Source organism: Erithacus rubecula, assembly GCF_903797595.1.
Source record: "Erithacus rubecula genome assembly, chromosome: 8".
NCBI classification, from domain to species: Eukaryota; Metazoa; Chordata; class Aves; order Passeriformes; family Muscicapidae; genus Erithacus; species Erithacus rubecula.
The window spans coordinates 18,677,926-18,705,915 of NC_136659.1; the positions used below are offsets into that span (position 1 = coordinate 18,677,926).

General features: G+C 37.4%; 3 protein-coding genes across 10 annotated transcripts in view; 1 reads left to right on the forward strand and 2 right to left on the reverse strand.

The window, feature by feature from the left end:
* G6PC2 (glucose-6-phosphatase catalytic subunit 2) lies at positions 1–13,577 on the reverse strand (the record flags this gene model as incomplete). 5 transcript variants are annotated; one of them, XM_079311212.1, is made up of 7 exons in its annotated part: positions 1–1,107; positions 1,312–1,532; positions 2,716–2,831; positions 3,641–3,752; positions 6,830–6,939; positions 7,264–7,337; positions 13,377–13,577. In XM_079311212.1, 6 exons carry the CDS (start codon positions 7,311–7,313, stop codon positions 1,021–1,023), a joined length of 696 nt encoding a protein of 231 aa, XP_079167338.1. In that variant the 3' UTR covers positions 1–1,020. The 5 variants fall into 5 exon arrangements, with proteins under 5 accessions (XP_079167338.1, XP_079167336.1, XP_079167337.1 ...); XM_079311210.1 differs by having other exon boundaries at positions 1–1,532; positions 13,377–13,556; XM_079311211.1 differs by having other exon boundaries at positions 1–1,532; positions 13,264–13,556.
* A 99-nt stretch (positions 13,578–13,676) lies between these two features.
* SPC25 (SPC25 component of NDC80 kinetochore complex) lies at positions 13,677–16,813 on the forward strand. 3 transcript variants are annotated; one of them, XM_079311382.1, is made up of 7 exons: positions 13,677–13,792; positions 14,078–14,246; positions 14,335–14,400; positions 15,159–15,305; positions 15,454–15,558; positions 15,882–15,980; positions 16,561–16,813. In XM_079311382.1, the coding sequence occupies exons 2-7, from the start codon at positions 14,093–14,095 to the stop codon at positions 16,692–16,694; spliced, it is 705 nt and encodes a 234-aa protein (XP_079167508.1). In that variant the 5' UTR covers positions 13,677–13,792; positions 14,078–14,092; the 3' UTR covers positions 16,695–16,813. The 3 variants fall into 3 exon arrangements, with proteins under 3 accessions (XP_079167508.1, XP_079167507.1, XP_079167509.1); XM_079311381.1 differs by lacking the exon at positions 13,677–13,792 and adding an exon at positions 13,839–14,004; XM_079311383.1 differs by lacking the exons at positions 13,677–13,792; positions 14,335–14,400 and adding an exon at positions 13,852–14,004.
* Positions 16,814–22,051: 5,238 nt separating this feature from the next.
* Positions 22,052–27,990, reverse strand: part of CERS6 (ceramide synthase 6) — an 88,473-nt gene continuing 82,534 nt past the window's right edge. For both annotated transcript variants that reach the window (XM_079311822.1, XM_079311823.1), the window contains one exon: positions 22,052–27,965. In XM_079311822.1, coding sequence (XP_079167948.1) covers positions 27,804–27,965 — 162 coding nt within the window. In that variant the 3' untranslated portion in view covers positions 22,052–27,803. The remainder of the gene's footprint in view (positions 27,966–27,990) is intronic.

Genomic DNA, 27,990 nt, shown 5'->3' on the forward strand with positions numbered 1-27,990 from the left:
TATTTAGAACATCCATTTTATACAGGAAACATACATTTAACATATCAATTACTTGTGTGCTTAGTTAAACAAAGCTGACAAGAATATAAACTTGAAGTGATGGTCTGCAACCAAATTTTCATGATTTACACAACTACTAACAGTGATTCAGGCTTGTGACTGCTGATCTGAGAGAATTAGCAGAGAATTACCTTTGCAATACAGAGGCATGAACAATATTCTTGAGGTCATATACTGATATAATTTAATTATTGATAACATTTTTCATTTGTTGCTCTGTGTAGATGTACGGAATCCAAAGATTTTTTACACCATATTTATGCATTTCCCTATCAAAGGTGTGATCTGTATCATTCATGATTCATGTGACCACTTTTAAAAAGTAAAAATGACAAAACCCACACAGTAATGCAAAAATATATTCTACAGAGTCCAATGGAAATAAACTTTTTTTCTCATCTGACTTAATCAGAAGCTGGTTTGCTCAGGAAGCTCAATAAATTAAATCTAAAGCCGTGTTTATAACTATGCTGGCCTTTTTCACAGTGCCTGGGTACACCCCCATAGTCGTAGGGATGTGATACTGTCACACCATTATGTAGAGGTTTAACACACAATATCTATATATAAAAAACAAAATACTGAGTATCACTATGTACAACTGATGCTTGAAGCTTTATCTAGCTAGAGATGGGCAGAACTAAAAGACCACCATATAGCTAAATAAAGATGGTTAATTATACTTTAAAACTTTGTTATAACCCAGAGTATTGGGCCATTTCTAACCATACTGCAGTGCGCTTGCAATATTTCTAGGAATAAAATCAGCAACTAATATTTCTGAGCTGCCAAAGTCATTTTTGAGTGTACTGATTTTGGATGTACTGGTTACTTACCAGGAGTACATCAAAGATGCAGTGGCATCCCCTCGGCTTAAATGAATTAGCAAAACTGCCTTTGCGGAGGGATCTTGAACAGTTCACATCCATCCCCACATTGCTAACCATTCTGAAACTTTACCTAATTAAGTTTCTTTGCAGTTGTCCTCATTAGCGAGTGGACACAGTACGGAACCAAGGCAACCACAGTCAGAGGCATAGCTGCACTCTTACAAAAAGAGAGAATGTAGAACAAATACTCAGTATGAGTAGGTATCTTAACAAAATTATACAGCTGCAGTGTAGCTAAAGAAGCAGCTACACACAGTATGCGAAAACTTATCCTGCAGCTATTTTTACCTTTGCAGCTTGTGATGAACATTTCAGAATTAATTCCAAGACCTAAACCAAAGAGTGCACCTAAGTTCCTCACCAGTCCAGCAAATGGAGTAGTGTCAATGTTTATCCAGTCTGGGTTGGCACACCACTTCTTGGCCTTTGGAACAGACCATAGCAAGTCAATATCAAGAAGCTTGAGGGATAGATAAAAGCCAAGAGCAAAGATGAAAAGAAACAAGTTTGTCTTGATGTACATTCTCAAGCTTGCTGTTTGAATAGCAGGGGTGTGCTCAAATGCTTCTGCCACAAGAATGCCTGTGGATTAGAAACTCAGTGTTACACATTTGTACTTTGAAGAATAATTTTCTACAGTGTCCCAGTGGAATTTGATTTTTGAGGACATAAGAATATATCTATGTAACAAATACCTACGTGTGTGTCTACATCTCTATTATATATATTTATATATACACATATACACACACAATTTACCACTTTTGCAGTACATTACAAAGCCTTTCCTTCCACTCAAAACTTCCACTTTGGAAAAAAAACCAAAACACCTAAATGCCAAGCACTACATGGTTTTGAGATGAAGTATACCTTAAGGCCTGATTGCATGTCCCAGATGATAACCTATCAAATATTAGGTGTAACCTGGAACATTCCTTTTCCAAAAGAGTCCCTCACTCAAAGACTGGCTTCAGCAATGCAACTCCAGTTCCCACACAGGCTTTGAGTATTGAAGCAAAAGACACAGAACACACACAGAACTTATCTTCTCTTGTACTTATTTTATCCTGGTTGTGAAGAGGGAAAGCTGTTAGCCAGGGCTGCCCAGGATGCACTGCATTCATGAAAGAGAACCTTCTTAATGTGCTGGTCACCCTCCTTAAAATCAGATAGCTACCAGAGATACTGCTCATAGTTTGGACTCTGAATAACAATTTATAATATGCTTATAATGAAAAATATGCTTTAGCATCTTAAATCACTCAGGGGAGTTTGTCCTGCTATTTACCTTTTTATTCTGCCCCAGGTCTCTGCATTTGTCCACAATGAACACATGCTACTTTGCACCTGGACACCATTTGAAGTGACCCAAATAACACTCTCCTGAGAGAAAAGATCACAGCCATGTAGGAGCAACTTCCTCTCTGATCTCTTCCACACAGGCAGCAGCACAGTTAAAGATCAGGTGCAGCCAGTACAAAGCAGTCAGAGCTAGTCTAAAGCAGTGTGGGCACAATACAGACAGCATCAACTGGCAGGTTGACAAGGGTTCACTCCCTACACTGTGAAATACATAGGCAGCAGGTAACATTCTACCTCACAAATTTTACCTTCAAACTATTACCAAATCCCCAGTTTTCTAGAGAGTGGAGAGCACCACTGAGGCTGCAAGATGAGTCCAGCTGCTAAAAATCTCTTGTCTTCTCTCATTTTAAAAGAAATTTTGCATGTAAGTTAAAAAGAAAAGACAAAATAGCAGCATTACCAGCAAATACTCCAAGAACAACTTGATGAGGGAAATGTGTTGCTATGAATACTCTTGAGATGCACACACTGATCTGGATAATCCAAAAAATACTCCAGAGGAATGACCATGTTAGCCTAAAAGGGAAAAGGATGATGCTTAAAAATTAAGACAAGGAATTTCATCCACTTATTTACCCCAAGCCCCATCATGTAAGGCTCATACTTTTACCAGCAGAGGTTTACTAAGTAGAACAGTTTAGAATCAAATGATTAAAGAGTTGAAGTCAGTATTAAAACATTATCAAGAATGGTTACAGGAACAGATCTCAGAAGTTTCAGGTCCAAGACATCTCTGTGGTATAACTGATGAAAGTCAATGGCAGATTAAATTAGGACTAATATCTTAAACATCTCTCATCATGAAATCATAACTATATGCAAAAGCTCAATTCTTTCATTACTAAGTTCACACAGTGTGAAAGTAACCTTGTTAGCCTTAAAAAGAGCAGCCACCAAAGCAACTGCAGGAATTTCCCACAGAGCTGAGCAACACATTGCAGTGAATTTCATCAACATTATGTGCACTTGCTTTAAAATGGGTGAAGAACGACCATCAAAGCAGTAAATTTATGTACTAACCAAAAAAATCCAATACATAGTGACAATTATAGAATTAAAAATTTCCAGCACTGAAGATTTAAGACTGATTCAAAGCTATTGTATGCAATGTCTGTAAGTTGATAAATACCAGCTGGTACAAACAGATAAATCCTCTTAATATACTTTTTCTTCAGCTGAAGTAGATCATAATAAAGGTTTGTTGGCTCTTTTACAAAATAGACCAAACTGTGAATGTTAGTTTAATTTAAATCCATTAAAAACCTAGCATTATATATAAAGAAATATCTGAATATAATGAGTTGGAATCATGGAAAGACACTGACCTGTGAAGGGTAACAGCTGATTTATGTTTCCATCTAACTGTGTAGCTAAGTGCTGCTGTGACCATTACATACCAGACACAGGATGATCCCATGGCATGTCCAGATGGGCTTCCTAGTAAAAACAAAAAGGAAATATTCAACTCAAGAATGAAGACTGTGACATCTGTCATACATAAAATGTCCACTGGTTACAGTTACTCAAGCACCTAATAATTTAGAAGGGAAAGGGCTAATAAAGGCTGAAAGAATGTGAACTGCTTCTCAAAAGTTAATTTTTGCCATATGAATTTTTCAGAAGGTTCATCTATAGGGAATCCTTAATACTTGTCTGAAATAAGAAAGGTGACAGCTTCATCATTTTATATTGGTATGAGTTAGAAACTTGATAGGAAAACATAGCATGTTCCCATTACTTGGACTGAAAAATTTAAAAAAGCATCCAGGACTTTCTAAGAGATGTAGCATGGAATGTAGAAGTTATGTATGAGAATCGCATGAGAAAAATTTTGAATGAGCCTCCCCCTAATTAACTGGAGCAATAGAAATTTAGCTCTTTCTAACATTCTAAACCAAAGTACCAGTATAACTTCAGATAATCCTTCCAAGCTGACTTTTATCTGCTTCTGCAATTATCATTATGTTAACGATTGAGAGCTGTGTCTCATTAGCAATATTACAATCCAGGTAATTAACATTTTGAGTAGTTTTGTAATAATTTTAGAAATGTATATGAAGCACAGAAAAAATGTCTTTATGCTTTACATTGCTTAATTTTATACATTTTATTCTGTACAATATCAACCAGATTAAAAGCAGATTGTCAATGAAAATTGCACATGAAATGATGCACTAATTGCTGTACCCACAGGTAGAGCACACAGTAGTCTACCTACAGTACTCTATAACAGGGAACACTGTCTCATAAAGACAACAACAGTGATTTCTTTTTAGTCCAGGTTACAATAATATAGGTGTAATTTTTAAAATTTAAAAAGTAAAATTTTAATTTTACTGGAAGCAATATGAAGCCATAGAGAAGTTCCTACAACTGCAAAAATCACCAAACAACAAGGTATGCTAGCACGATGCAAGGGAAGTGATTTCTAAAATTACTCTGTCACTTCCTTTCTCGTGTTCACCAGATTTACGTTCAACAAATCAAAATAGGGAAAGAGAAAATTAGATCATTGGAATCTGTAAATCTTGGACCTTTACATCTTGGCTTTCTGTGGAGATGAAAGAGAAGAGACAGAGTTATTTCACCATCAAAAGAAATAATTTTGGCTTGAGAATGTGTTATGAACCAGCACTATCTAGTAGTGTGTAGAGTAAAAGAATATTTCAGGGAAGGAGCAAAGCAGTAATGTCTAGGCAGGACAAGCAGAATGATTTCTGACTCCCTGCATTCATTATTGCTATTCTGCTTGGCAGTACCTTTAAAGTTATTTGGCAGTACCTTTAAAGTTATTCTACCAGCTCTTTTGATAATTTCCTAAGAGATGTGCACTCCTGAACCTCAAAATGGAACAAATGTCACTGATTAGGAAACAGTAATGTTGTATGTCAGCAGTGGAAATGCTCTTTGTTATCATCTAGTAAAAATATTTCATAGCTCATCTGCAAATTACTTACTCAAAACAGCATAATTCCACCTTAAAGTTTATGTTTATAAAGTTTAAAGAATAGCAGAGAAAAAAATGGCTGCAGGGTTTTAGTTCAGTTAATTCCAGAAGTACAAACCCAAATTCAGGTCCTAAACAGTTTGCCATGTGTCATATTAACAGTTCCCTCAGTTTTCCCTTTTGCTGAGGCATGGAGTTTGGGGTTCATGCTATCCTAGCAGTATTTGGATCTACTTTTCTCATGTCCATGTCTGCTTCTCTAATCTTTTAATACAAACTGCTATTTAAAAAGTGTGTGAAGTACCATGTAAGCTCACACAATGATTGTGTGCACATAACAGCTGCACTGCCTGCACCTCCTCTTGCTAATGAGAAACAGGTCAGTGACAGTCTTAATGGCCCAGCGTAAGTCTGGGGGTGGGAAAAAATGTGGTCATTATAAGTGCAAAGAAGAAATCAATATGACAGTTGCACCCACTGGACAGAAATAGGAATGACCTTTCAGAAAGACAGTAACAAGAAGAAACGCCTTCTGGTTCAATGAATCAAAAAGAAACACACTGACTGTGACCTGAGCCAGGGCTCGGATCTGCACAGCACTGAATGGGCTCAGTTCTGAAGGCTTTTGATAAGATCTGAAGGACTTTAATACTTTGTGTTAGGTCCCAAATGAAATAACTTGAAAGAGACTGCAGATCACATGACGACCAGGCATTATTAAGTGGTGCCTCTTACAAAGGCTTAAGCTTCTTGCTCCTAATTACAATGGGATGTAATGCAGGATATTGTTAACAAAATACAGCTATGCAAACTCCTTAAACGCTTTCAATGGCATCAACAAGATGCAAAGCACAGAATTTCCACAGTATTTTCTTGCATAACAAATTAAAATAAATTCAGTTAGTTCAAAGCAAGTTCATCTTATTGCACATATTAGGGTTGCACAAGTTCGTTTAGCTTCATCAGTGTTGCATTAGATTTCCATAGAAAAGATAATGAGACATAAAAAATGAAAATATATTGAAAAGGTACATTTCAAAAGTATTTTTCCCCATATATTTGTACACATACTCCCACACACACATTCACTGCCAGTGTCTGGTTCTGTTTTTTTCCCATTAGCGATACATTATGTAATATATTGCTGAGACTATTATTTACACTGAACCACCTACTTCGTTTTTGGAGTTTGAATATTTATTACAACAGTGAACAAGCCCTCAAACTCAACAGCCCTGGGCTCTGTCTTGGAACACATTAAACAATGCATTTTACAAGTTTCATGAAAATTTCCTTCCAATAAGCCAGCTCATTCTAGTAGTAGTTATTTTTGAAGCAAGTCCCCCTCCCTTGCATCTTTTAAAGGCAATGAAGGAAATATTCTTGTTATACAGCAAATACCTACCTATTGCATTTCTTCCTTTTCCTCTACTTGTTATTTTTGTGCTATTTTATACATGAGCTCTGAGATTTGTGTATCATATAAGACCTTCTTAAGTCCCATTCTCTCCCCTTTGAAGCTGCTATCCCTATCAAATGTACCAAGGTAATCTCCAGCATTCCTTACCTGGTCCAGTTTCACATGTTATAGGAAACTGTTCAAGGCATGGGCTTGACTGATTAGGATAAATCATTGTTTCTTGCACCCACCAGTAAGGGCGATGGCCAAATAAAATCCTGACAAAAAATAAAATAAAATGAAGCAGAAATTAAATGAAAATATTTTTACATAAGAAGATCTCAGCAAAGCATGATAAATAATCTTACAAAGAATATGAAGAGATATTTCCAAAGCTATTCTATGATAGTTCTACAGGTTCTTCTCATCTTATTATAATGCTATTTCAAACATATCTTAGATATTTTCATTGTGAATCCCTATTTTATAATTACCAGGGAAAACATACTAGTACATTATTCACATAAAGTTTTCTAAACTTGATGCACATATAGTAACTATTATTAAAAATACCAAATTTTGAAACAAATCCAACTTCTTACCATTTAAATATGAGGTTGAACCAATCACCAATGACTGCCACCCATATCATTTTAGTACCAACCACTTGGTTGAGCTGAAACCAAAGAGGAAAATAAATTGAAAATATATTCCGGGGATCACCAACATGTGACATAAAATTAAGGAAATCCTGGTAAGCCCTGTAGTCCCTCTGTAAATGCTGAATGATAAGCACTCCATTGCTGTGAAGGAGATCCATATTAATGAATTAAACTGTACTTGAAATATAGTAAAGTTCCTTTAATATTAAGTTTCTAGTGACAGAGAATGAGAATCATGGAGGGGAGCTATTAAAAAAGTGAGAGAAGGTGACTGACCTTGCCTTTATATCATATTGGTGTGATGCACCCAGCCACTCCTGAAACACGTGGCTCCAAATCTCCAGGAAAGCATGAGTCTGTTAGCACTGAAAGCTTTTTTGTTTGCAAATGTTAATTGTGGAAGCTAAGTGAAATACATGCTGAGCAGCAACAAATTGTGGGGAAAGTTTCATTGAAACACGTGTGAGTCATGCAATCCTCTGTATGAACAGTTGGAACATGTTTGCTTAAATTTTTTCACAGTTCATTTCTCTGCAGGATGGACATTAGTAATGTACTTCATTAAGTGTTGCCTGTATGAAGGATAGAAATAATACACAAATTACTGATCTTTGCAGAACTGCCACTGAAGCTCTACATCTCACTTTGAAACAGAACTTGGCTGCACCTTATACTTAGCACAACACATTTTTTCAGTCAGGGAAAATGCAACGAGCATCCATATATCAAACACACTGTAGAGCTCTAGATTTATTTTTAAAGCAACAATGTTCTCAAAATACTGAAAAACAATTGTTTCCTTCCTACAAGACACCTGTTAGTCCAGGGCCCAATGCAGATGATGCTCAGCCTCAGCCATGTCTCAGTACTGCCTTTCTTGGGCATTGCTTACATGATGCCAGTCCTATGCCCCTCTGCCAGAAGGAGCTGAAGCCACCCAGCCTGACAGAAACGAGACCTGCTTTGCAAACCAGAGCAAGGTGGGGAACAGATCATCAGGAGTATTTCCCTGAACTATTCCCAAGTGAAGCACAGTGGCTCTCCAGAGCAAACAGCCAAGAGCAAACAGTCTACCACACAGCAGGAGTTTAAAAGATTACAGCACACAATATATTAGCATATCAGATTTATCAATATTAGTACTAATAACTGCAGCATAGAATATTATGTTCATTTGAGGTGGCTCCATGAAAAGAACATTTTCTACAAGAGATTAAATGGATACTAAAAGTCTGATGATACCAACTTCTGATATTATCAGAGGAAAACTTCAAGCTCTTTATCAGGCTCTAATATTCTGATGTATTCATATCTTCTATCAAATAATTATCTGTGCATCTGCAGCAGTGTGAGTCAGAATACAAAAGCAGCTCTATATATGTACTGCACACTTCCCTAATACTCTTTCCATGCACTTCAAGCTAAATTGCACAAGCTGTGGAGACAAAGATATGAACTAAAAGGGGCTTAATGGCTTAAGAGGGCTTCATGTTGTGTGGTCAGGGAAGTCACATGGAAACATTAAGTAGATTCAACAAATACAGCATGACAATTAAATGGACATAGAATATTTCTCTTTTTGACACAATCTCACATTTACTTTAATTACTCTCATTTACTTCAGCTATTAATAGTTTGGTTTCAATAATTTTTTAGCAGATTTAAATCCTATATATTTATTGCTACCAATTGCATTAAGCCATATACAAAACCTTAAAGTTAAAAGTTTCTATGCACCGCTTCTGAATAAATACAATATTTTTCTATATACTAACTGAATTATTTACTTCAACTAGTGTTATGTGATTTCAAGGAAACCCTTGAAATTTAAAATTTCAGGATATTTAAACAAAAAATATTTCCTAGTTTTTTAGCTGAAAATATTTAAGGAGGTTTTTTTCCTGCTAAATTGTATACCTTACTGTTTTTCAGTGTGCAGCAAGGCAACTCTCATAGAAATGAATGGATGGAATTAATTTCCTCTCTCCCCAAGACCATACTTGTTTAGAAATCTCTTTCTAATCATTCTTTATACCTTATTGCTAAAGACAATATTCTTCTGCTACATTTTTTTACTGCAAAAGTATTTTGCCTTTAAAGATAAGCAAGACTTACCATAACAATAAAAAATCACTTTTACACATGTCTGGGTTTAGTATGCAAAAATGTAAAAAATCTTAGGTCTTCCTCTGTTTCTCATTCTAGTTTAGCAAGATCAGTTTTCTTCAAACATGAGTGCAAACACCAGATCAGTTTACAGCTTAATAACAGACATCTTACTTCTAGTACTTGGTTAAAAGAGCAACAACTATAATGAAGCTAAGTCTAAACAACTATTGTTCTATTAGGAATATATATTTTGCAGTACATAAGCTTCCATCAGGATACACATCCTCCTACCAAGTAATGAAATAGATCATTTTACTGTCCCCCTTTAACGGCATCACTGTTAGTCAATGGTATCCAAAACATCGCCTCTGACGCAGGATGTGCAGAAGCATTGTAATAAATTTTTGCATGTTTGCTTTTTCTATAAATTCAAACCACCCTCCCATGTTATCTATGCACTAGGACAGCGATGCATCTGCCCAGGCTGAGCTCTTCTTCAGACAGAACCCCTCAGGCACACTTTGGCTCTCCAGAAACTTTGTAAATTTAATGTTTGAATATATGTCTTGGCAATGTTTCAATAAAGTAACCTCTTTTTGTATAAATGCTGAAGACCTCCTGATAATAATTTTCAGGATTTTGCTGCTGATTCTCATGTTTAGATAAAAAGATAAGCACCTTAGACATAATAAAGACTAACAGCAAGAGAAAAGGATTTCATTTTCTCCTACGTTCTTTCTGAGTGTTTCAGAAGCTCCTACATCCTCACCTTAGAGATATCAGAGCAGTCATGTTTATAAAGGACATTTAAAAAACCTCAGCAAACCCACAATCTACAAAACAGACACCATGGAAGTTTTGGAACAGGTTAGCATGTTTCTGTGGGAGAAGCAGTTTTCACTGTGTCTGGAATCACTCATGATCCCGCTCCATCCAAGAGGAAATCAGTAACTGACATGCAGTAATATCTTGTCCTGCCTGTTACATTACACAACCAATAACAGTCTGAGACACTAAAGACTTTTCAAGCTGTAATAACCAGCCAAGATGGTGAAAAATATCTTGAAATACTATATTTAATGATTTGTTTGACAAAGGAAAAACACTACCTCAATAGACCTTCCTTCACTCCTCTATTCAAAGCACTGCAAAAAACTTCTGTAATCTCCTGAGTGCTTCAAAGTCACTTGAGATAATACATTAAATAAAACTATTTGCTGCATTTTAGTATGGGGAATTTCAGGGAGACCAAATGGTCTATAAAAATGGCCAGAAATTGCAGGCAAATAAGTTTCTAAATTGAAGCTTGCTCTTGTTTTGATATTGGAGAGCCAAGGTTTAGCCTTCATATAAATTACTTCTTAGTTCAAAGCAAAAACCTTTAGAATGCTATCTGTTCATATACTTTTTAATTTATTGATAATTCCTTGATTTGTTATGTTTTCCAAGGCACACAAAATCACAGACCTTTATATATACATGTACATAAAATGTAAAAACAAGAGTCATGCTGATGATCCACTGAAGGGAGGATAAAATGTTTACAGCTGCCTTGCACCTCCATATTAGAGCAAATATTACGTAACAGTCAACAGATGCTGTTAAGTGTTTGCAAGGGAGGGAAAAGCCATCAAAGCAAATATTTTTTGAAACACTGTTAATGGAGGCCTATGTACTGGGCCTAACTTTCTGGAACATTATGCTTTGTTAATTGAACAATAACATTAATTTCCACATCAGTATTTCCATTGACACTGGACCAAGTACATGGATTAACAAGCAATTTACTAAGTTCACCAGCAGACACTGTATACAACAGCTGACAGGTGTTTTCTCAGGTGTGAATGTTTTCTAAGTGGAACACACAGAAGATAGATACACCTTAATTTTTTAATTAGGAAGAGAAGAATATTTCAAGAAGCTTGTGCCCTCTCTCTCACTCATTTTTAACTTTCCTTCTTACCTCATGCCCTTGAGCATTCCTCATTGGACCCAGGCTTCTTTAGGATTGAACTGACCAATAGAAGTTTAGCAATAGTTAACATGACCCAGTCTGCTTCTCTTCATTCTGCCACCTTAATCTGATCTTTCCTAATTAGTATAGTCATTACTCTTTACTATAAAGCTAAGCACACAAAGGCAACAAAACTAACCTGTGCACTGTAACAATAACCATATCTGCCAGATCTTAATACTTGTTTACATTAGTAATGCAACTATATTTCATTCTGTTTATAAGTGCAACTGTATAAATGATACAAATAATCCATGGGACACAATTCTGGCATGCCTATGAAAAAGTCACATCTAAGGAATTTTACTTATTTTAAGTATGAAGAGCTAGCTTTCAGAAATTAGAAGAAACATAAAGAGGATAAAAATTCCTTCAAGTTCCATGAGCTGCAGGCAGAAATGGAACTGAACTCATTAGGGCAACAATCTCTAACCCATGTTTTCAATTCTCTTTCCAATAAGATTCCCAGCCAGAGTTATTGTGCATTGGCTGCCAGCATTTCTATCTATGGAGCCTCTTTGATCAGATTCAGTAGAAGACTGAAGAAGCCTCTGACCTGCACTAGTTTGGGCCATGAGGCCACATTCCTGTTTGTAGTGGGCAAAACCAGTCAGTTTGAACTGAAAACTAGGACTCGTTGGCATGACTGTGCTTCCCTGAAACACACACTTGGTAAACTGATGGTGGACAGTAGTGGGAAAGGTTGAGGATAGGTTATAGTACAGTGCATGTCTCTCAAAACCTCTAAATCAATTGGAAAAGAGATCAATTAAAGGATGGATTCTGCCAGGAAATGTCACAGGCTATATTTAGTCTTTGGTGGGTGAAAGTGTAAAAGAAAGGAACAGGACTACTGAAATCTAGAAAAACTTCACTGACGACCTAACATTTTTGAGCTAGTGCCAGCTACTGTGCAGTGAATCCATTATCTGTGTTAACAAAAGGATTCAGAAGAGACCAGCTGTAGAACCCACCAAAAGATTACGGATTAGAAAATAAGACTTGTTTAGATTACTTTAACTTGTATTTACTCAACTCCAGGGCCTGGGAAAACTATTCAAAAAGTTGTGAGGTCAAATAACAAAGGCTAATGACATCAGGGGCAACACTGAAACTTATATACTAACAGCATGCACTTGGCTAGGCAAGAAATGTTCCTAAACAAAAAAAATCCATAAGGTATAGGTCCATAGTGCCCAAATTCATACATGGCTAGGTAATCATCATTGGACCAGCATGGCCTCAGTACATTTAAGTGTAAAGCAGGTAAGAAACAGGGGTCTATTAGTTCTAGGAATGATGCTGAGGAAACTGTGAAATCTGGAGAACAGCATGCCCAAGTCAGATGATACAGGAATACAGTGGGGTAGAAATGTTCATAGAAGTCTATAGAAGAGTAATGGAACTAATAGTTGGTGGTTCCAGCACAGACTTTGTTATGCATTGCACTGGTGGAAGATAGACATTAATACTTTTAGATAGCAATCCTCAAAGCCAGACTAAATATACATGAATCTGTGTTTATCTAAATAGCACTGGCATTAAAAAAAAAAAAAAAAAAAAAAAAAAAAAAAAAAAAAAAAAAAAAGAAAAGAGTAATTCATTAGCTACGGTAACAAAATTCTTAAAAGTAGCTTTGATAATAAACTGAAGGCTGCTACCTTGGATGACAAACTAGTGTTTATCAAGAGCTATGAGGGAATATAAACGACTGGAGAATCACCAGTCACACTGTCATAAAGAGCAAATTCACTCTGGCAGAGGTTTATGGCAAATGTTTGGTACAGGCAGGGCTACTGTATGGTGGTTTTGTTCACATCAAAAAGGACTGCAATTATCCCTGCAGGTCAGTCTCCCGACAGAACGAGCTTCATCCACATTCTTGAGAGAATTCAGGCTGCGGGAATTAAAAGGCAATTGGGAAACTCACAAAATTAAAGATGGGTCACCACAAGTGCGTTCCGTGAGTAAACCAGACATTGGAAAGAGGCTGTGGCTTCAGAGGAGCGTAAGTGAGCCGAGTTGTTTGTTCAGCACGGAGCAGGCTGCCTCCTTCCACCACCGCGGCAGGCAGCCCCTCCACACCAGCAGACCCGGACAAAGCACCCCAACGAGCACTCTCCGACGGGAACGGGCGGGACTCACGGCGGGCGGGACTCACGGCACCGGCCCCGCCCGGCCCGCCCCTCCATGGCGGCCGCGCCCCTCACGGCGGCCCCGCCTCGCGCTCATTACCGCAGCAACGGTCCGGCGGGCCCGCGGCGCGCTCAGCCAATCAGCGGCGCGCTTGCTGCGGGGCGGGCGGGAGCGGCCGTTGGTGGCGGGAAGCGGCGCGGCTCGGACGCGGTGGGTGCGGGCCCGGGCCCGGGCCCGGGAGCAGCGCGGGGCGGCTCCGGCGGGCGGAGAGGGGGCGGCGGGACCCCGGCGGCGGCCGCGGGGCCTCCCCTGGCCGCGGTAGCCGAGCGCTGGGAGAGTTGCGAGGGAAACGCGGCTCCCGCTGAGCCAATAGTAACAACAAAAACAACTTGCGCAAGAGGTTTGAACGACAGCGCGGGGCGGTAAGACCAGCCCTGAGCGCTTGTCCGGAGTTACCCTGCTGCCTGTCCTGACGCTGCGTCTGATCTCTTACAGGTTTGGTACAGCACTATGGGCAATGCACAGGAGGAAGATGAAGTAACGCTCCTTGAAAGAGATATGAAGGAGTTTTGGATCCAGCTTAAAATCAGTCATGGCACTGAACAGAGAAATCAGACTACAGCGCTGAGAGATTTGTACAAGGAGACTGTAGAGGCTCTTACAGGTAAAGAAGCTCTATGCTCCTATTAACTCTGTTTTTTGCAAGTTGTCATCAGACTTCTTCAGATAACTTAAGTAACTTTCCCTTACAGAGAAATGGTCCAAGAAGCTGAAAGAGGAGGACCTGACCAAAGACAAAATTCGGGAGTATAAAAATGGTACAGTTATTTATTGTGTCCAACCTTTATAAAATTAACTTAATACAGCTGAATAGTATGTTTAACTTTACATTTTAAAAGGTAAATAATAACATCAGAATGAAGACAGAATTAAACCCAAACATAATCAGTAGGTTACAATGTAAATTTACAATGTAAGTTTCAAGTCAAAAGCAATTTGTTGAAAAACTCATTGATGATGCAAAAATATAAAAGTTTTCTGCACAGAGTGTAAGTATTTAAAACAACAGAGTATCAGAATTTTCTGACTGGAGTAGGAAAAGTAAATTTAATGGCTTAGTAAAGCTAAGTATTGTGATGTTATTTATGCCTTTTCCATGTCACTGTTATTAGCCTAGGGCTAACTTGTCTGAATTTTGTAAACTTCAGAATATCAGATAGAAATTATTGCAGCTGTCATATCAGTCAGTGTTTTCATTCTTGGCTTTCTTCATTATCTGTGGTAGCCACCATCTTCATGCTTTGAAGATGTGTATAGTGCTGGCACCACAAACAAATTTAATCTGATTAAAGTATCAGAACAGCTCCACACTTTGTAGATTCTCTTAGTAGTAGCTTTCCTCTTAAGCTTTCTTTTGATGGTCCTGGTATAGTTAAGCTGACTTCTCTCTGCAGCTAAGGTAGCATTTATTCCACTGTGTTTTATTCATATAAATATTTTCAAACTACTTAAGTTCTAAATAGCAGAGACCTACTTAATCAACTGTATATGTTCATACTTTCTTACCTCCTTTCAGAGATTCTCCAGCAGAGCAAATATATAGCAGAAAAGGAAGAGCAGTTGGCAGAAATAAAATCAAAGCTGAATCAAGAAGAAGAGCAGCAGCAGAACTTGACTGACATCATCCAAGGGCTTAAAGAAGAGTTGAGGAAGAAAATGGAAAGTAAGTAAGAAAGGGATAATAAGTAAATTTTCTTAATTGAAAAGGGTTGTTTTCATCACTTGCTCTTTATGGCTTTTCTACTGTTGTAAACGGTTTTTTTATGTGCTTGTTTTGCCTTTGATACTTACGATGGATTTTAAAATTCTAGTAAAATCTTCTAAAAATAAAGCTGCCAAGGAGAAAGTGGAACAATTGAGCAAGATTACAGCATTGTTTAAAGAGCATCTTGGATTGGAGATGCGTAGAATACACGGTAGGTTTCTGTAGTTCTGATACAATGGGATTCATGTTGTGTTGTGCAGTGAAGAGCACATAGCTTACACACCTAATCAGTTGGCTTAGTCCAGCTACTACAATTGTCCCCTAAATAGCAAAATTACTAAAATGCATTTGCCTTGCAAAGAGACCAGGGTTGCTTAATTTGTCAGTGTTATAAGAATATTAATTGAAACTAACATTGTATTGTGATTTTTAGTCATCATTGTGACTCTGCAGTGTATTGTGATTTTTAGTCATCATTGTGACTCTGCAGCAGAGGTTAATGGTGCTAATTAATTCCATTTGTGTTTATTTTAGATGAGCAATTACAGTTTATATTCAGACACATTGACCACAAAAATCCTGACAAGCCATATATATGTACACTTCACATAAATGAACAAGGGGACTATGAAGGTATGTGAATTTTGAATACTTAAATAAGAGGAGTGAATCTGATGCCTGTATTTCAAAAAAGGCGTGGAGTAAACTGCAGTTTAGTTGTAATATTTTATCTTCCAGTTTCTGAATGAAAATCTTGCAATGGTAATACTGTTTCTTTAATTATGTTTATCTTGTTAACTTACATGAAAATACAATTGCTTATCTTAACTGGCCTCCATTTGTGGAGATGCTGTTTACTTTGTATCAAGCAAAGCAGGAGAAGGAGGATATACAGAATAAGGATGCTTCAGAGCAACAAAATGGTTTAGGAATGTGTTTCAGTTTTTGAGTAGGCTATGGATTCCTGGGAATTGCTCTAACAACTCAGGTAGGAGCACAGCTCTGAGTTGGAGGTCAGTAAATCAAAAAACCCATTAAGTTTTTTGAGGCTTTCTCTTTGTTGAACTCAAAAATAATGCAGGTGGAAGCTAAACATAAAAAGACAGCAAACTACATTAGTATTTAGTAGGTGTGGAAAAACACTGATATTGGTTTTTCTTGGTTTTTTTTTTTTTTTAATAGTCTAATCTTTTGCAAATTTGTGTCATTTTAGTGACTTCCTGTACTCCTCCTCTGGACTGTATTGCAGAGTTACAACTCAAACTGAGAGAAACTAACAATTTTTCTGCATTTGTTGCCAACATCAGAAAATCTTTCACTGCTTTATCATATAAACAGTCTGCATGAAACTACTTTGTACCTCTCTTTTTAGCAGTAGAGCACTCTTTTTTCCTTCCTGTGGGTGAAATGGTGTATTTTATCCATGTCTGACTCTTAATTTCTAAATAAAGATAATGAAAGCAGTATTTTAGTCCACTGTTATCTAGATACATTTTGGATCATTCTTCAAATAACAGGATAGCCAACTACTGCCTTAACTGAATGTCTCTGGGTATGTAAATTTTGATCCATTACATGCAATAATGAAGTAATGATTTGTGGTTTTGATTATCCCCCTGGGATAGCAAATAAAGTACCTTCTATAGTTTGTGTATCTTTTCCAAAATGTGGTTGAAATAGGCCTGAAACCTATTTAAAAAAGGAAGCTTAGAACATACTTCAGTTACTTGTGTCATAGGTCATTGTCTTGATTTTTACCCTAACTTGTACTCTGTAGTGTTAGACTTTCTATTCATGCATCTAAATGGTTGGTTTTTTTCTGATCTGTTAAACTTTATCATTGGAAATCTTTTGACAAGGCAAAGCCTGAAGTATAATATATTAAAGTATGAAGTAGAGTGGTGACAGATAAATCATGTGTGTATTTTGAATCTCATCAAGAAGACTAACACTACCACAGGGCTCAGCTTTGATTTAAAATACTCTTTTTCTATCTTGTAAAGTGTTTTTGTTTTTACAGAATATTTAAAAGGACTGTTTTAACAAGAAAGAAAATGCTTCATCTGATAATATACCATGGTTCAAATGAAGTCTTCACTAAGTTCAAGAAGATCTAGAAATTCTAGTGAATCAAAAGCTATAGTAAGACCTAGTAGGCATGTTTAAATCTGGTGAGCAGATCTTATCTGATCAGCTATTCCTAGTACAGTTGGGAATGTTTCCCACTCAGATGTGAACTGTATTCTAAATTACTTCATTTGTCTAAGCTTAACTATGTAGCTTGATGGACTACACCTCTCATCTTCTAGGACTGCAACTTAAAAAAAAAAGTAAAAGAGATAATCTTCCATTTCTTCTTCCCTATAGGGAATAATTTGCTGTTTTCTAAGTAGTGTATAATTTTCCTTGGTGTGCCCTATTGATTTTTTTTTCTTATGTTACAGCCAGATAGACACAAAGAGCAGTAAGAAGGGTAAAGGTACCAACTGATTACACTGCAATTTTGGAATAGAACAGCAGCAGAGAATTACTAAGCACTGTTATAATAACATCTCAGATAAAAAAAAAAAAAATCCACAGTTTCTGCTTTGTCCTTTAACTCTCTGTCCTCTGTAGGAATTCTGTAACTAGCACTGGGATGAAGAGGCAAGGGATGGGAACCTGATTTCAAGAGTCTCATTGTTCATTAGTGGATTTGCTTCCTTTTCAATCAGATTACAGGAATATTTAAGTTGCAGATATTTCTTTCAACTAATTGCTTCTACCACTAAAAGAATGCTGTAGGCATTTTTATGCATGTCAGTAGACTAGCCAGGAGTTAGAAAAAATGTATTGAGCCAGCTCTGCACTTCCTGCTTGTGTCATCTCTCTGAGGCATTATGCCTGCTGTTGGTGTCTCTTCTTTTAGAGAAGCCCTTCCCTTCTGGCTTTTCACTAATGGCACTGCTCTTATATCCAGAATGACTATTCATTTTGAAGCATACCCTTGGCTTTTCACTAATGCCATTGCCCTCTATCCAGAATGACTATTCATTTTGAAGCATACCCTTGGCTTTTCACTAATGCCATTGCCCTCTATCCAGAATGACTATTCATTTTGAAGCATACCCTTGCCCTACTTCTATCTGTGCCAAGCATCTCTGAGCTGCTCTGAAAGTAAGCTTCAGCATGCTCAGCCAAATAGTTTACAGCTGTTGTATGAAAGCAAAAAGACAGGCAAAACACACCCACCTCATTTCCATGATTTCAAATGGTGCTGTTTAATCACTAAGGGTGTATGTGTTGCTCAGACACCCTCTGTAACACGTGATTTGATCATCACACAAGAAGGAAACTGAAATGCCTTGAGTGATGAAGGATGTTCAAACTTGGTGCCATTGTCTTGTTAATCCCAGGCATGAGTAGTTAGTTGGTGACAAAATGAATTTGTCACAATTACTATACACAGAACATAAATATGTGACAACTACTTTATTGAAATATATATTCTTAGAAATCATTTGCTAGAGAAAGTGATGTGCCTGGTTATAAATGTCCTGTCCATATGCCTAAATGAAGAAGTTTGAAATATTTATTGTGTATAATATAAACCTTTACAACTCCTTTTGGAGCTAGAATAATGTACCTGCTTGTATTTGTCAGAGCAAATCTGAGATCTTATTTCCATTAAAACCGAGCCAGGCATTTCAAAAATGGGTTAAAGCTAGAAAAGTGTATACAATAGATTTGCTTCTTTACATTCTAAAATACCAGTAAAACTGGTCTGTGAGTTCCATGAAATGGCCTCATTCTAGTGGAATATCTGTCTTGACATTTCAAAACCTTTGTTTTGAATGTGCTCATAGTGCCTGTAGAACACCACACACCTGGATAATTTGGAGTTTTCTATTTGTTATGAAGCTGCATAATGTAGTGATATGTAATAGTAAAGACAACTAAGATAACACAATAGACTGACCCAACAGATACTGTTATTGGGAACCTGGTGTGCTGGATGGTACACAGATACAGAATGAAATGCCCCAAAGAGCAGATGGGAAAGCTCTTGAGCTCAAAAGCAACATGCAGCCTAGGGGCTGTGACACACAATCAGCTAATGCTGGTGCTCCATTTATTAGCAGGATCTTAATGCAGATTTTAATGAAGGTCAGTAAAGGCTTTTTTCATAAATCAGTTTGCTCAATGCTGAACATTGCTTTCCCTTTCAAAGTGCAACTTAACTACCAATGGTCAAGTCTGAAATGTATGGGCTATGAATTAATGCTGACCATACAGCAAACTGCTGATGTACTGGTGCTCAGCAACTTATCAAATTTATCTCGTGTTGTAAAAATCTGTTGGGAAAGTGTTGAATGTATGTGATTCTGGAAATACACTACAAATTTAAAGACTGCTGGGAAGACAAAGTAATATTAAATGCTAATGGCATGTGTATTAAATGTATTTAATCACTATTGTTTGTATGCTGGCTGGAGGTCAGATTTGTAGATCAATCAAATTACTGTGAGAGTCTTTCTGGCTAATAGAACAGTTTTTTTACACACCTATTCAAACAAGAGTGGAGGTGGCTACTCTTGGATGTTGTTAGGTATATTTTGAAAAGCAAACAAGTATTGGCTACACTTGTGAAACAAAAAGACATGGAAGTGATGCTGTGCTTGTGTCATACTGTCTTCTATAATGTGTCAATAAACTGAATTTATTCAGTACCTTGAAATTGTCTTAATTAGTTTTGTCATTGTAATACTGTAACATTGCTGTGAACTCACTTGTGATTTATAACTTTTTAAAAGCCGTATGGAACTTGACATAACAAACATATGCACACATAAATCAGTCCCATAGGCAGGAGTATGTTTTTTAACTGTGTGAATAAGCTATACTGAATGATTGTGGTATTAGTCTTAACCTTTTTGAAAGCAATAGTTGCAATTCAGTTATATGAGACATTACTGCTAAAACAGGATTGTATGTCTGAAGGGTTGGGAGGAATGGCTCTGAGTGCCAGACAGTGACACTCCATTCTTTTTATCCATATTATCCCTAATCACTCTGACAGCTCTACACACAAAGAACCCTTTAGAGTCTTGAGCTTATTTATAAATAAGTTGTTGCAGCAGAAGTACAGGCAATGAAGCCTGATTTCCTATAGATCTGGGGTTTGTCCTTAAACAGTGCCATTCTTTTTATTGCAATATCTCAGCTCTTCTTTACAGTCTAAGGATCAGAGCCATTGAACCACTCCTGAGTTATGCCAGTTTGGCTCCTGCTTTGCTCCTGCTAAAGGTGCAGGGCACCAGTTGCACCCTGCCTACCCTTTGTCCAGTGGATTGATCTGTAGTTCTCTTACCTGCCTGCTGACTAAGTACATTATAAGGACAGGGATAACTGCAACACAGTATCTCCCTTTCAAATTTGGACTAATTGAGCCACACATTCAAAAGTTTTTGGGGAGACTGACAGAAGCTAAAAATAGTGTTTAGTCATGCGAGTGTGTGGTGGTTTTCATATTATATTTTATATATATATAGTTATGCACTGAAATGATTCATTGAAATAAGATACCATTAGCATCAGTGTGATTTTCTTCCTGTTCAGTCACAGCATGTTTAACAGTGCTAATTGCTACTGACTCACCCGTTTTGTGACTGATGGATAACTCTCTACATGGAAATACACTCTTTGACTGACTTGCCTCAATGGATTATTTTGCACTGGCTACTGGATCATGGGCTCAATTCTTCATTATCCATTATCTTCTACACCACAGCTTCAGCTGGAATAACTGGCTGGGCAGAGAAACAGGTCTGTTAGAACACAAGTGATGTATCATTATTTTGATTCAGAAGCATGCTACACTTCACATTGATGGCAATTGCAATTCCCATAAAGGAATCCAGACTTTTAGAGAAGACTGCATACATTAACCTTTTGGCTAAGTGAGGAATAGCTTGAAGTGATAGGTGACCTTGTGGGTGGTTTACTAGCTAAGTTACAGCACAATAGATTAATGTAAGTGCTTACCTCATAGATTAAAACCAGGCAAATGAATACTTAACTTCCCATGCAAAGCTAAAGAAATTTGCTTGTCTAAACTCCATGTATGGCACAACCTCACAATGGAAAGACAATGCAGTAATTGTATTTTTTTTAGTATTATATTAGCATGACTTACTGGCCAGTATTTTCCTACACTTACTGCAAAGGTAGATAAGCCATTGGATAAACTTGTGTTTCTAAAGAAAAGAGGAAAATCCTCTTCTGGCATGCAATTCTCAACACTGTCAACTGCAACTTTGCAGCAACCTGTCATTTTAGGCTACAACCTTCTTTAAGGTTAATCTACAATTCTGAAAGACTGCTTGGGACTGTAGTACACTAGGGATCACCTTTACTAAATGTTGTGCTAATGGCATCCCATTGAATCAAAATATAAAATTTGCAGTTGATGTGAATGCAATTTTTATAAGATGGTTTACTATTCCCAACTGCTCCTGCTGTTTCCCTTTACTGTTAGCAACCCATTCTTCTCCCAAATAATACAGTTAGCAATCTATAATAGTTACCTGTCAAATTTTACAGAGGAGTTCTTCTATGCTAAACATTAGCTCTCTTTGGGCTGGGTGCTTGGACAAGTTGCAAGAGTAGTGCAGACCAAGGAAAACACTGTCTGTATCTCATAGAAAAAATAAGAAAACAAAAACTACATTTCTAATACTTATGTTTATTATGAAAGTGTCTCCAAATTAAAATAGCCCACAATACTGGTTGGTTCCAGAGATTTTATGAGGAATAATTGTTCTCTGTATTAGAAAAAAACCCCAAACCCAGTCAAATAAAAGACAAAATAACTCCCAAAGTTTCACACAATAACTAAACATTGAAAGGACTTCTAGCTAGTGCATCACTGTATCCAGAACAGTGGAGTTCCTACACATCACATTTCTGAAAGAGTTGCCCAAGCACAGGATTGTCATGAAAACACAGGTGAAAATGTGTCATCTGCCTCACTCTGACTTGCAGCAGTCAACATGCACAGTATGCTAAGAGACTGTGTAAAGTTAAATCCCAGAACAGAAAACAGTTGAAGCTCAGCAGAAGCCATAAAATGTGTTTTGTTGCACCCATTTAAACTTATGTAAGACAATATTTCTTGCCTTTTTTCTGTCATGTGTGATCACTGACATGACTCCCAAAACATCCTTTCATGGTATTTCCTCCAGTTTTTTAATTGAAAGAAATTTTAAAGATTGAGAATTCTGTAGAGACACACTCAAACACTGTGTTTTCATTGCAACTATAATCAGAAATCTTTAAAGGCAATACATGTACACCACCTTTCCAAACCTCCACTAGAGCTTTTCAAAAGAAAAGAGAAAAAACAATAACATTGTCTTACTGAAGTTCCCATTAGGTCTCTGTTCCAAATCAAAACCAGTCAAAACAAGTAATACAAACTGGTTTTGCTTCATGGTTTAAAGGCAACTGTAGTTTGCAGAACACTGAAGTTAGGCCTAAGAGGGTCTACCTTACAGGAAGGGTAAAAAGTATTTAATACTCCTCTCCCACAAATGTCACAGGAAGTAGACAATAGGAGACATACAAAAATGAGTTGTAGCAAAGAGATTAAAAAAATACCAAAGCATCAGCTGTATAAAACCAATGGTAGCCCATATTCCTCTGAGATACAGAAGGCTGTGGTAATGAGAAAATGAATGAAATGGGCATTAGGCTTCCTACTAGAGCAGTCTGTAAAACACTGAGTGTCTCAATCAACCAGCACTGATCATCAGTGACATGTGCTGCAGGGTCACGGCTTTCACCCTCATGTCCTGTTCAGAACCAGAAAGTGATTTTCACCTGAATCAGATACAGATTTAAGACAAGAATCACTTAACTGTAAGCAAAGCTTTAGTGCATGTACTTGGGTCTCAGAAAAAGCATTTGGCATTGGCAATCACATGGTCACAGAATGGTCACAGGCTGAGTCAGGAGATAAGAACCTGCGACACCTGTACCAATTCTGCTGGAATCATTAAATAACAGATAGAAAAAACTACAAAAGGGCAACAAGGAAACAGCATGGGGCACTTTGGTATTTTAAAACTAGCACTACTTAACATTGATCAAAACCCAAAAGACTCCAATGTCCACCCTTGTTGTTTGATCAGGTATTTTTACCATTTTCTGCAATGTTGTTCATTATGAAAAACAACCAAACAAAACAAACAACCTACCATGTATTCTTCTTTTGATACAAAATATGCCAATATAGGAAACAGTACACAAAGGGAAACCTGAATCTTATTTTACCATAATCTGGGCTGTCTAGGAGAGAAGACAAATTCTTACTATTTACTAATAAACCCTATTTTCCTCATTTTTCTACTTTGACATCTCAACCACTGTGTCATGTACTGTACTATAAACAAGGAGCATAGAACTCAAAGACAGAGGTTATAGAGTACAAACTCTCATTTCTAGAATTTCTAAATGACAATTCTACGAAAGGTGTGAATATACAGAACCTTTTAAGGTCTCACATTTACCATGAACCATGCGAATAATTTCAGTTAATATTCTAAATATGTGCAATTAACCTCTAAATACCTGATGACCTCCAAATGCACCTTGCAAAGCTCTTCATCAGAAAAACAAATAAGTTCAAATGAAAGAGGAAACAATTGCATGGCATTTTCTCTGCAGAGGGGAAGATAAAGCCAAAGTTTTTGCACCCATTAGTTAAAATGATGAATTAAAGCACACTGCCATGTCTGATCACTAAATCACTTGGTTCTTCCTGCTAGAGACAGAAAAAAAGTGTGAATTAATAATTTTTATGATAAACCTCTAGCCTGAAAGATCAGTCATTGTTTAGCAAAGGTTAGTGAAGTTCTTAAGGCTTCCTCTTAGCCTATTTCCCCAAATGTGTCATTTGAATCTCTTACGTCACTTACTTCCCAGACATATCTGCATGAAGTTTATCCTAGACTGCTAAGAACAGACTCCACAAAGCCAGGATTTTAAGGAAGAAGTACATCATTGGGTTTTAGCTGAATCAAGGTAACTGCATACATGCTTTAGCATATCACAGATGCAACTTAAAGTTCAAAGGAAGTTTCAATCCCAGATGCACCTTTTAACAGTAAGGGATCAAGGGACCTTGACAGGCTTGAGGAGGGTTGATGGAAACCTCATGAAGTTCAAGCAAGCCAAGTGCAAAGTCCTACTCCTGCATTATACCAGTCCCAGGCACTCCTACAGGTTGGGTGGAGAAGTGATTGAGAGCAACTCTGGAGAGACTTGGGGGTGATGGTTGATGAAAAACTCAACATGAGCCATCAGTGTGCACTCGCAGCCCAGAAAGCCAAATGTATCCTGGCCTGCATCCACAGGAGAGTGGACAGCAGGGCAGGGAAGGGGATTCTGGCCCTCTGCTCTCATGAGACTCCACCCAGAGCACTGCAGCCAGGTCTGGTGTCCCTAACATAAGAAGGACATGGAACTGTTGGAGCACATCCAGAGAAGGGCCATTAAGTTAATAAGAGTATTGGAACAAAGAGGAGTAAAGTTCAGGTTAGCTATTAGAAAGAAATTCTTTACTTCAGGAATGGTAAGATACTGAACAACTTGTCCAGGGAAGCTGTGGATGCCCCAACCCTGGCAGTGTTCAAGGCCAGGCTGGATAAGGTCTTCAGCAACCTGGTCTAGTGTGAAGTGTCCCTGCTCATGGCAGGGGGGTTGGGACTAGATGATCTTCAATGTCCTTTCCAACCCTTAACATTCTATGATTCTATCATACCCTAACAGCATATGTAACGATGGTAAATCATGTCAAGGGTTGTAGCCTTGACCCTACATCTGAATGAACATTACAGAGCATTGCTGAAGAGGATCAACAGGGACTAAAGGCCTCTGGCACAGAGATTGTTGTTGGGGATTTCTCTGTGCCCTGGTATCACCAACATTGCAGCATATGGTCTATGTTGGGCATGTTGACAGTTCACAGCAACACTCTGTTCTTATGTGAGATAAAATATTTTGCCAGAATGTCATTTTTTAACCATTTTGCAGAAGGGAAATGGTTCAGTGGAGGTAGTAATCAACACCACAAAAGAGGTGTATTTAAACTGATATTGTCCATTACAATTTTAGCAGGTCAGATTTCACAAATTATAATCTTAATTTAATATATCCCAGGATGTTTTTATTTTAAAATCTTGGCATCATCTTTATAGTACTTACTACACAGCTGCAAACACCATGGATAGGATACTTTCTATTGCAATCAGCATATTTTGACATGCATAACCTGCCCTGCAGTAACTAAGAAATCAAATGCACAGGAGACAGATGAAAAAAATTAGAGGCAGAGAAACTTTCTGGGGAGAAGGAGATTTAAGTAAGGCTCTCTTGCTCCCTTAGATGTACTTATGGACATATAAACTATGCAGCTGCTGGATTACAGGATAATCTGGCTTTTTGAAAAGATGTTCTGTGGGTAGTAGAACTGACAGATCTTTTCTGATTTACAATTTCTGACTTTTCTTGCCTTTATTCTTTAGTAAGTTGAGGTACTATTTCCACTGATGCCATTCCAACCTTGCTTTTAGCACATTTCCTTCCTAACACACAGACCTCTTTTTTCCTAATACATAGGAGTTTCTATAGATAATAGAAGTTTTAGAAGTTTTCAAGAGTGATCAGTAGAATAGGACAAATCTGTTTTCAAAAGAAAGAAGTGACAGCACAACTTTCTTCAATGAAGTCTGTATAAAATAGTCTTTAAGCATATTTTATGGCATCAGAAACCATGTATATTTTACTATTTGCATAGGTGGAAGGAATCAGAAATTACCTCAGCTCAAGTTTCCAGGTGAACACAGCACTCCAATCCCTTTGTATATAGAAGACATGCTTAAGATTTTTTTCCTGGTTTGTTCCTTCCTTTATTTTTGTAACTTATATATATATGTGTGTGTATGACTGTATATGCGTATATATACACACACACACACAATATATATGTGTATATGTGTATGTATATGTATGTAAGTCTTTGGTCTACAAGCACATTGGTTCTGTGTGCACACACAATACTGTTGAGCAGTAGGTTGCATAGAGTCTGTTACCCAAGAGCCCTGCCTACTTTTGGCACTGCTGTTACAAATCACAGAAGAGCACCCTGCAAGAGCTGTATGATCCTCAGCATCCTTAGCATCTAACTTTGATCTAGAGACTGGAAGAAGTACGCATATAATGCTCATAAAGATGTTTACTTAGGGTGTTACTTTGTCTTCTTTGGGATACTATTTTTAAATCTTGGATGAAAAAGGAATGCAAAATTATTTTACAGATGCCCCCTAATTTTATTTGTAGAGGTGATGAAATACTGCTGAGCATTCAAAGTTTGCTGTGGATTATGTGAAGTGAATTTTGCTCAAGTTTTCACACATTTAAAATAAATTAATTCTAGTAATGTATGACCTTCTGCCTCCTCTCTTTTCATCCTGCCAAGGAAGTAGCAATAATTTTGAGAACAATACCTAGACTGACTGTGTCCAAGGAAGAAATTGACTTTTCATCTGCTGTTTTTTTCCATTACACCTCTGCTCTCAATCAGGTGAACATGCAAGAACAGTTTCAGGAGTTAAGTCTGGATTCAGAATGGTGCATTTGAAGAAACACCTTTTTACATGGAATTTATGCAAAAAACTAAAATCTGTAGAGGTCAAAAATTGAAAGGCCAAAAAAAAGGTAAGAATGAATTTATCCTAAGTGCTGACAACAATGCTTTTGGGTATTTGCACAACAAATCAAGTCTACTTCTAATGCAATTAGCCACCAAATTGAATTTTAAATTACGCTAAAATAATATCCCACAATTACCACGTTTTTTTTTTTCCCAAATTATTTTTGAGGAACAGTAACTGTGATTTGATAAGCAATTTCAAAACCAGTATTTTAAAACACAAAGATAGCAAAAATATCTGAAGCAGATCTAAAATCTATAAAGCTATGTTCTATCTTACTGTAAGTAACAAACCAAGCAACTATTACTTATAGCAGATTCAGCAAAAGCAAGAGGGATGGACAGAAGAGATCTGAGCATGATGCTCTCCATTACTGAGAATCCAAGACACGAAGTTTGAGAATGGATATTCCCTTTTGTCCAGAAGTTCCCAAAAGAATAAAAAATAAATAATATTTCGGACAGTACAAGTGAAAAATACTGCTCCCATTGTGTCAGTTACATACACATACAGCATGCCTACATACACAGAATGGTGTGCTGTCTTCATTCACAAACAGGAAATATGGCAGTGCGCTATCAGAATGATTTGATACTCCTAATTTTTTTCTGATGCTGAAATACATGAATAAACCGCATTCACATAATTTACTTCCAGTAGCAAACAGTTCATTCTGTTGGTGTCTCATGACTGAGCTGCAGGATCAGTGCTCCTCTGAGGAAGTGGCAGCAGTAAGATACCCGTTTGTCCCATTGGCCCCGCTGGTCCCGTTGGTGGTGACAGTGCTGTGCGGGGCCTTTGAGCGAGGTACTGTTTCTTCCTCATCTGAGCTGGACTCAACATCACTTCGGGCATCCTTTGCTACCTGTAGAATGTGGACAAGAAGTAGG

Coding starts and splice junctions, on each gene's coding strand:
- SPC25 (XM_079311382.1), top strand. CDS start 14,093: ATGGGCAATGCACAGGAGGAAGATGAAGTAACGCTCCTTGAAAGAGAT. Junction 14,247..14,334: donor GACTGTAGAGGCTCTTACAG/GTAAAGAAGCTC, acceptor TTTCCCTTACAG/AGAAATGGTCCAAGAAGCTG. Junction 15,306..15,453: donor GTTGAGGAAGAAAATGGAAA/GTAAGTAAGAAA, acceptor TTAAAATTCTAG/TAAAATCTTCTAAAAATAAA.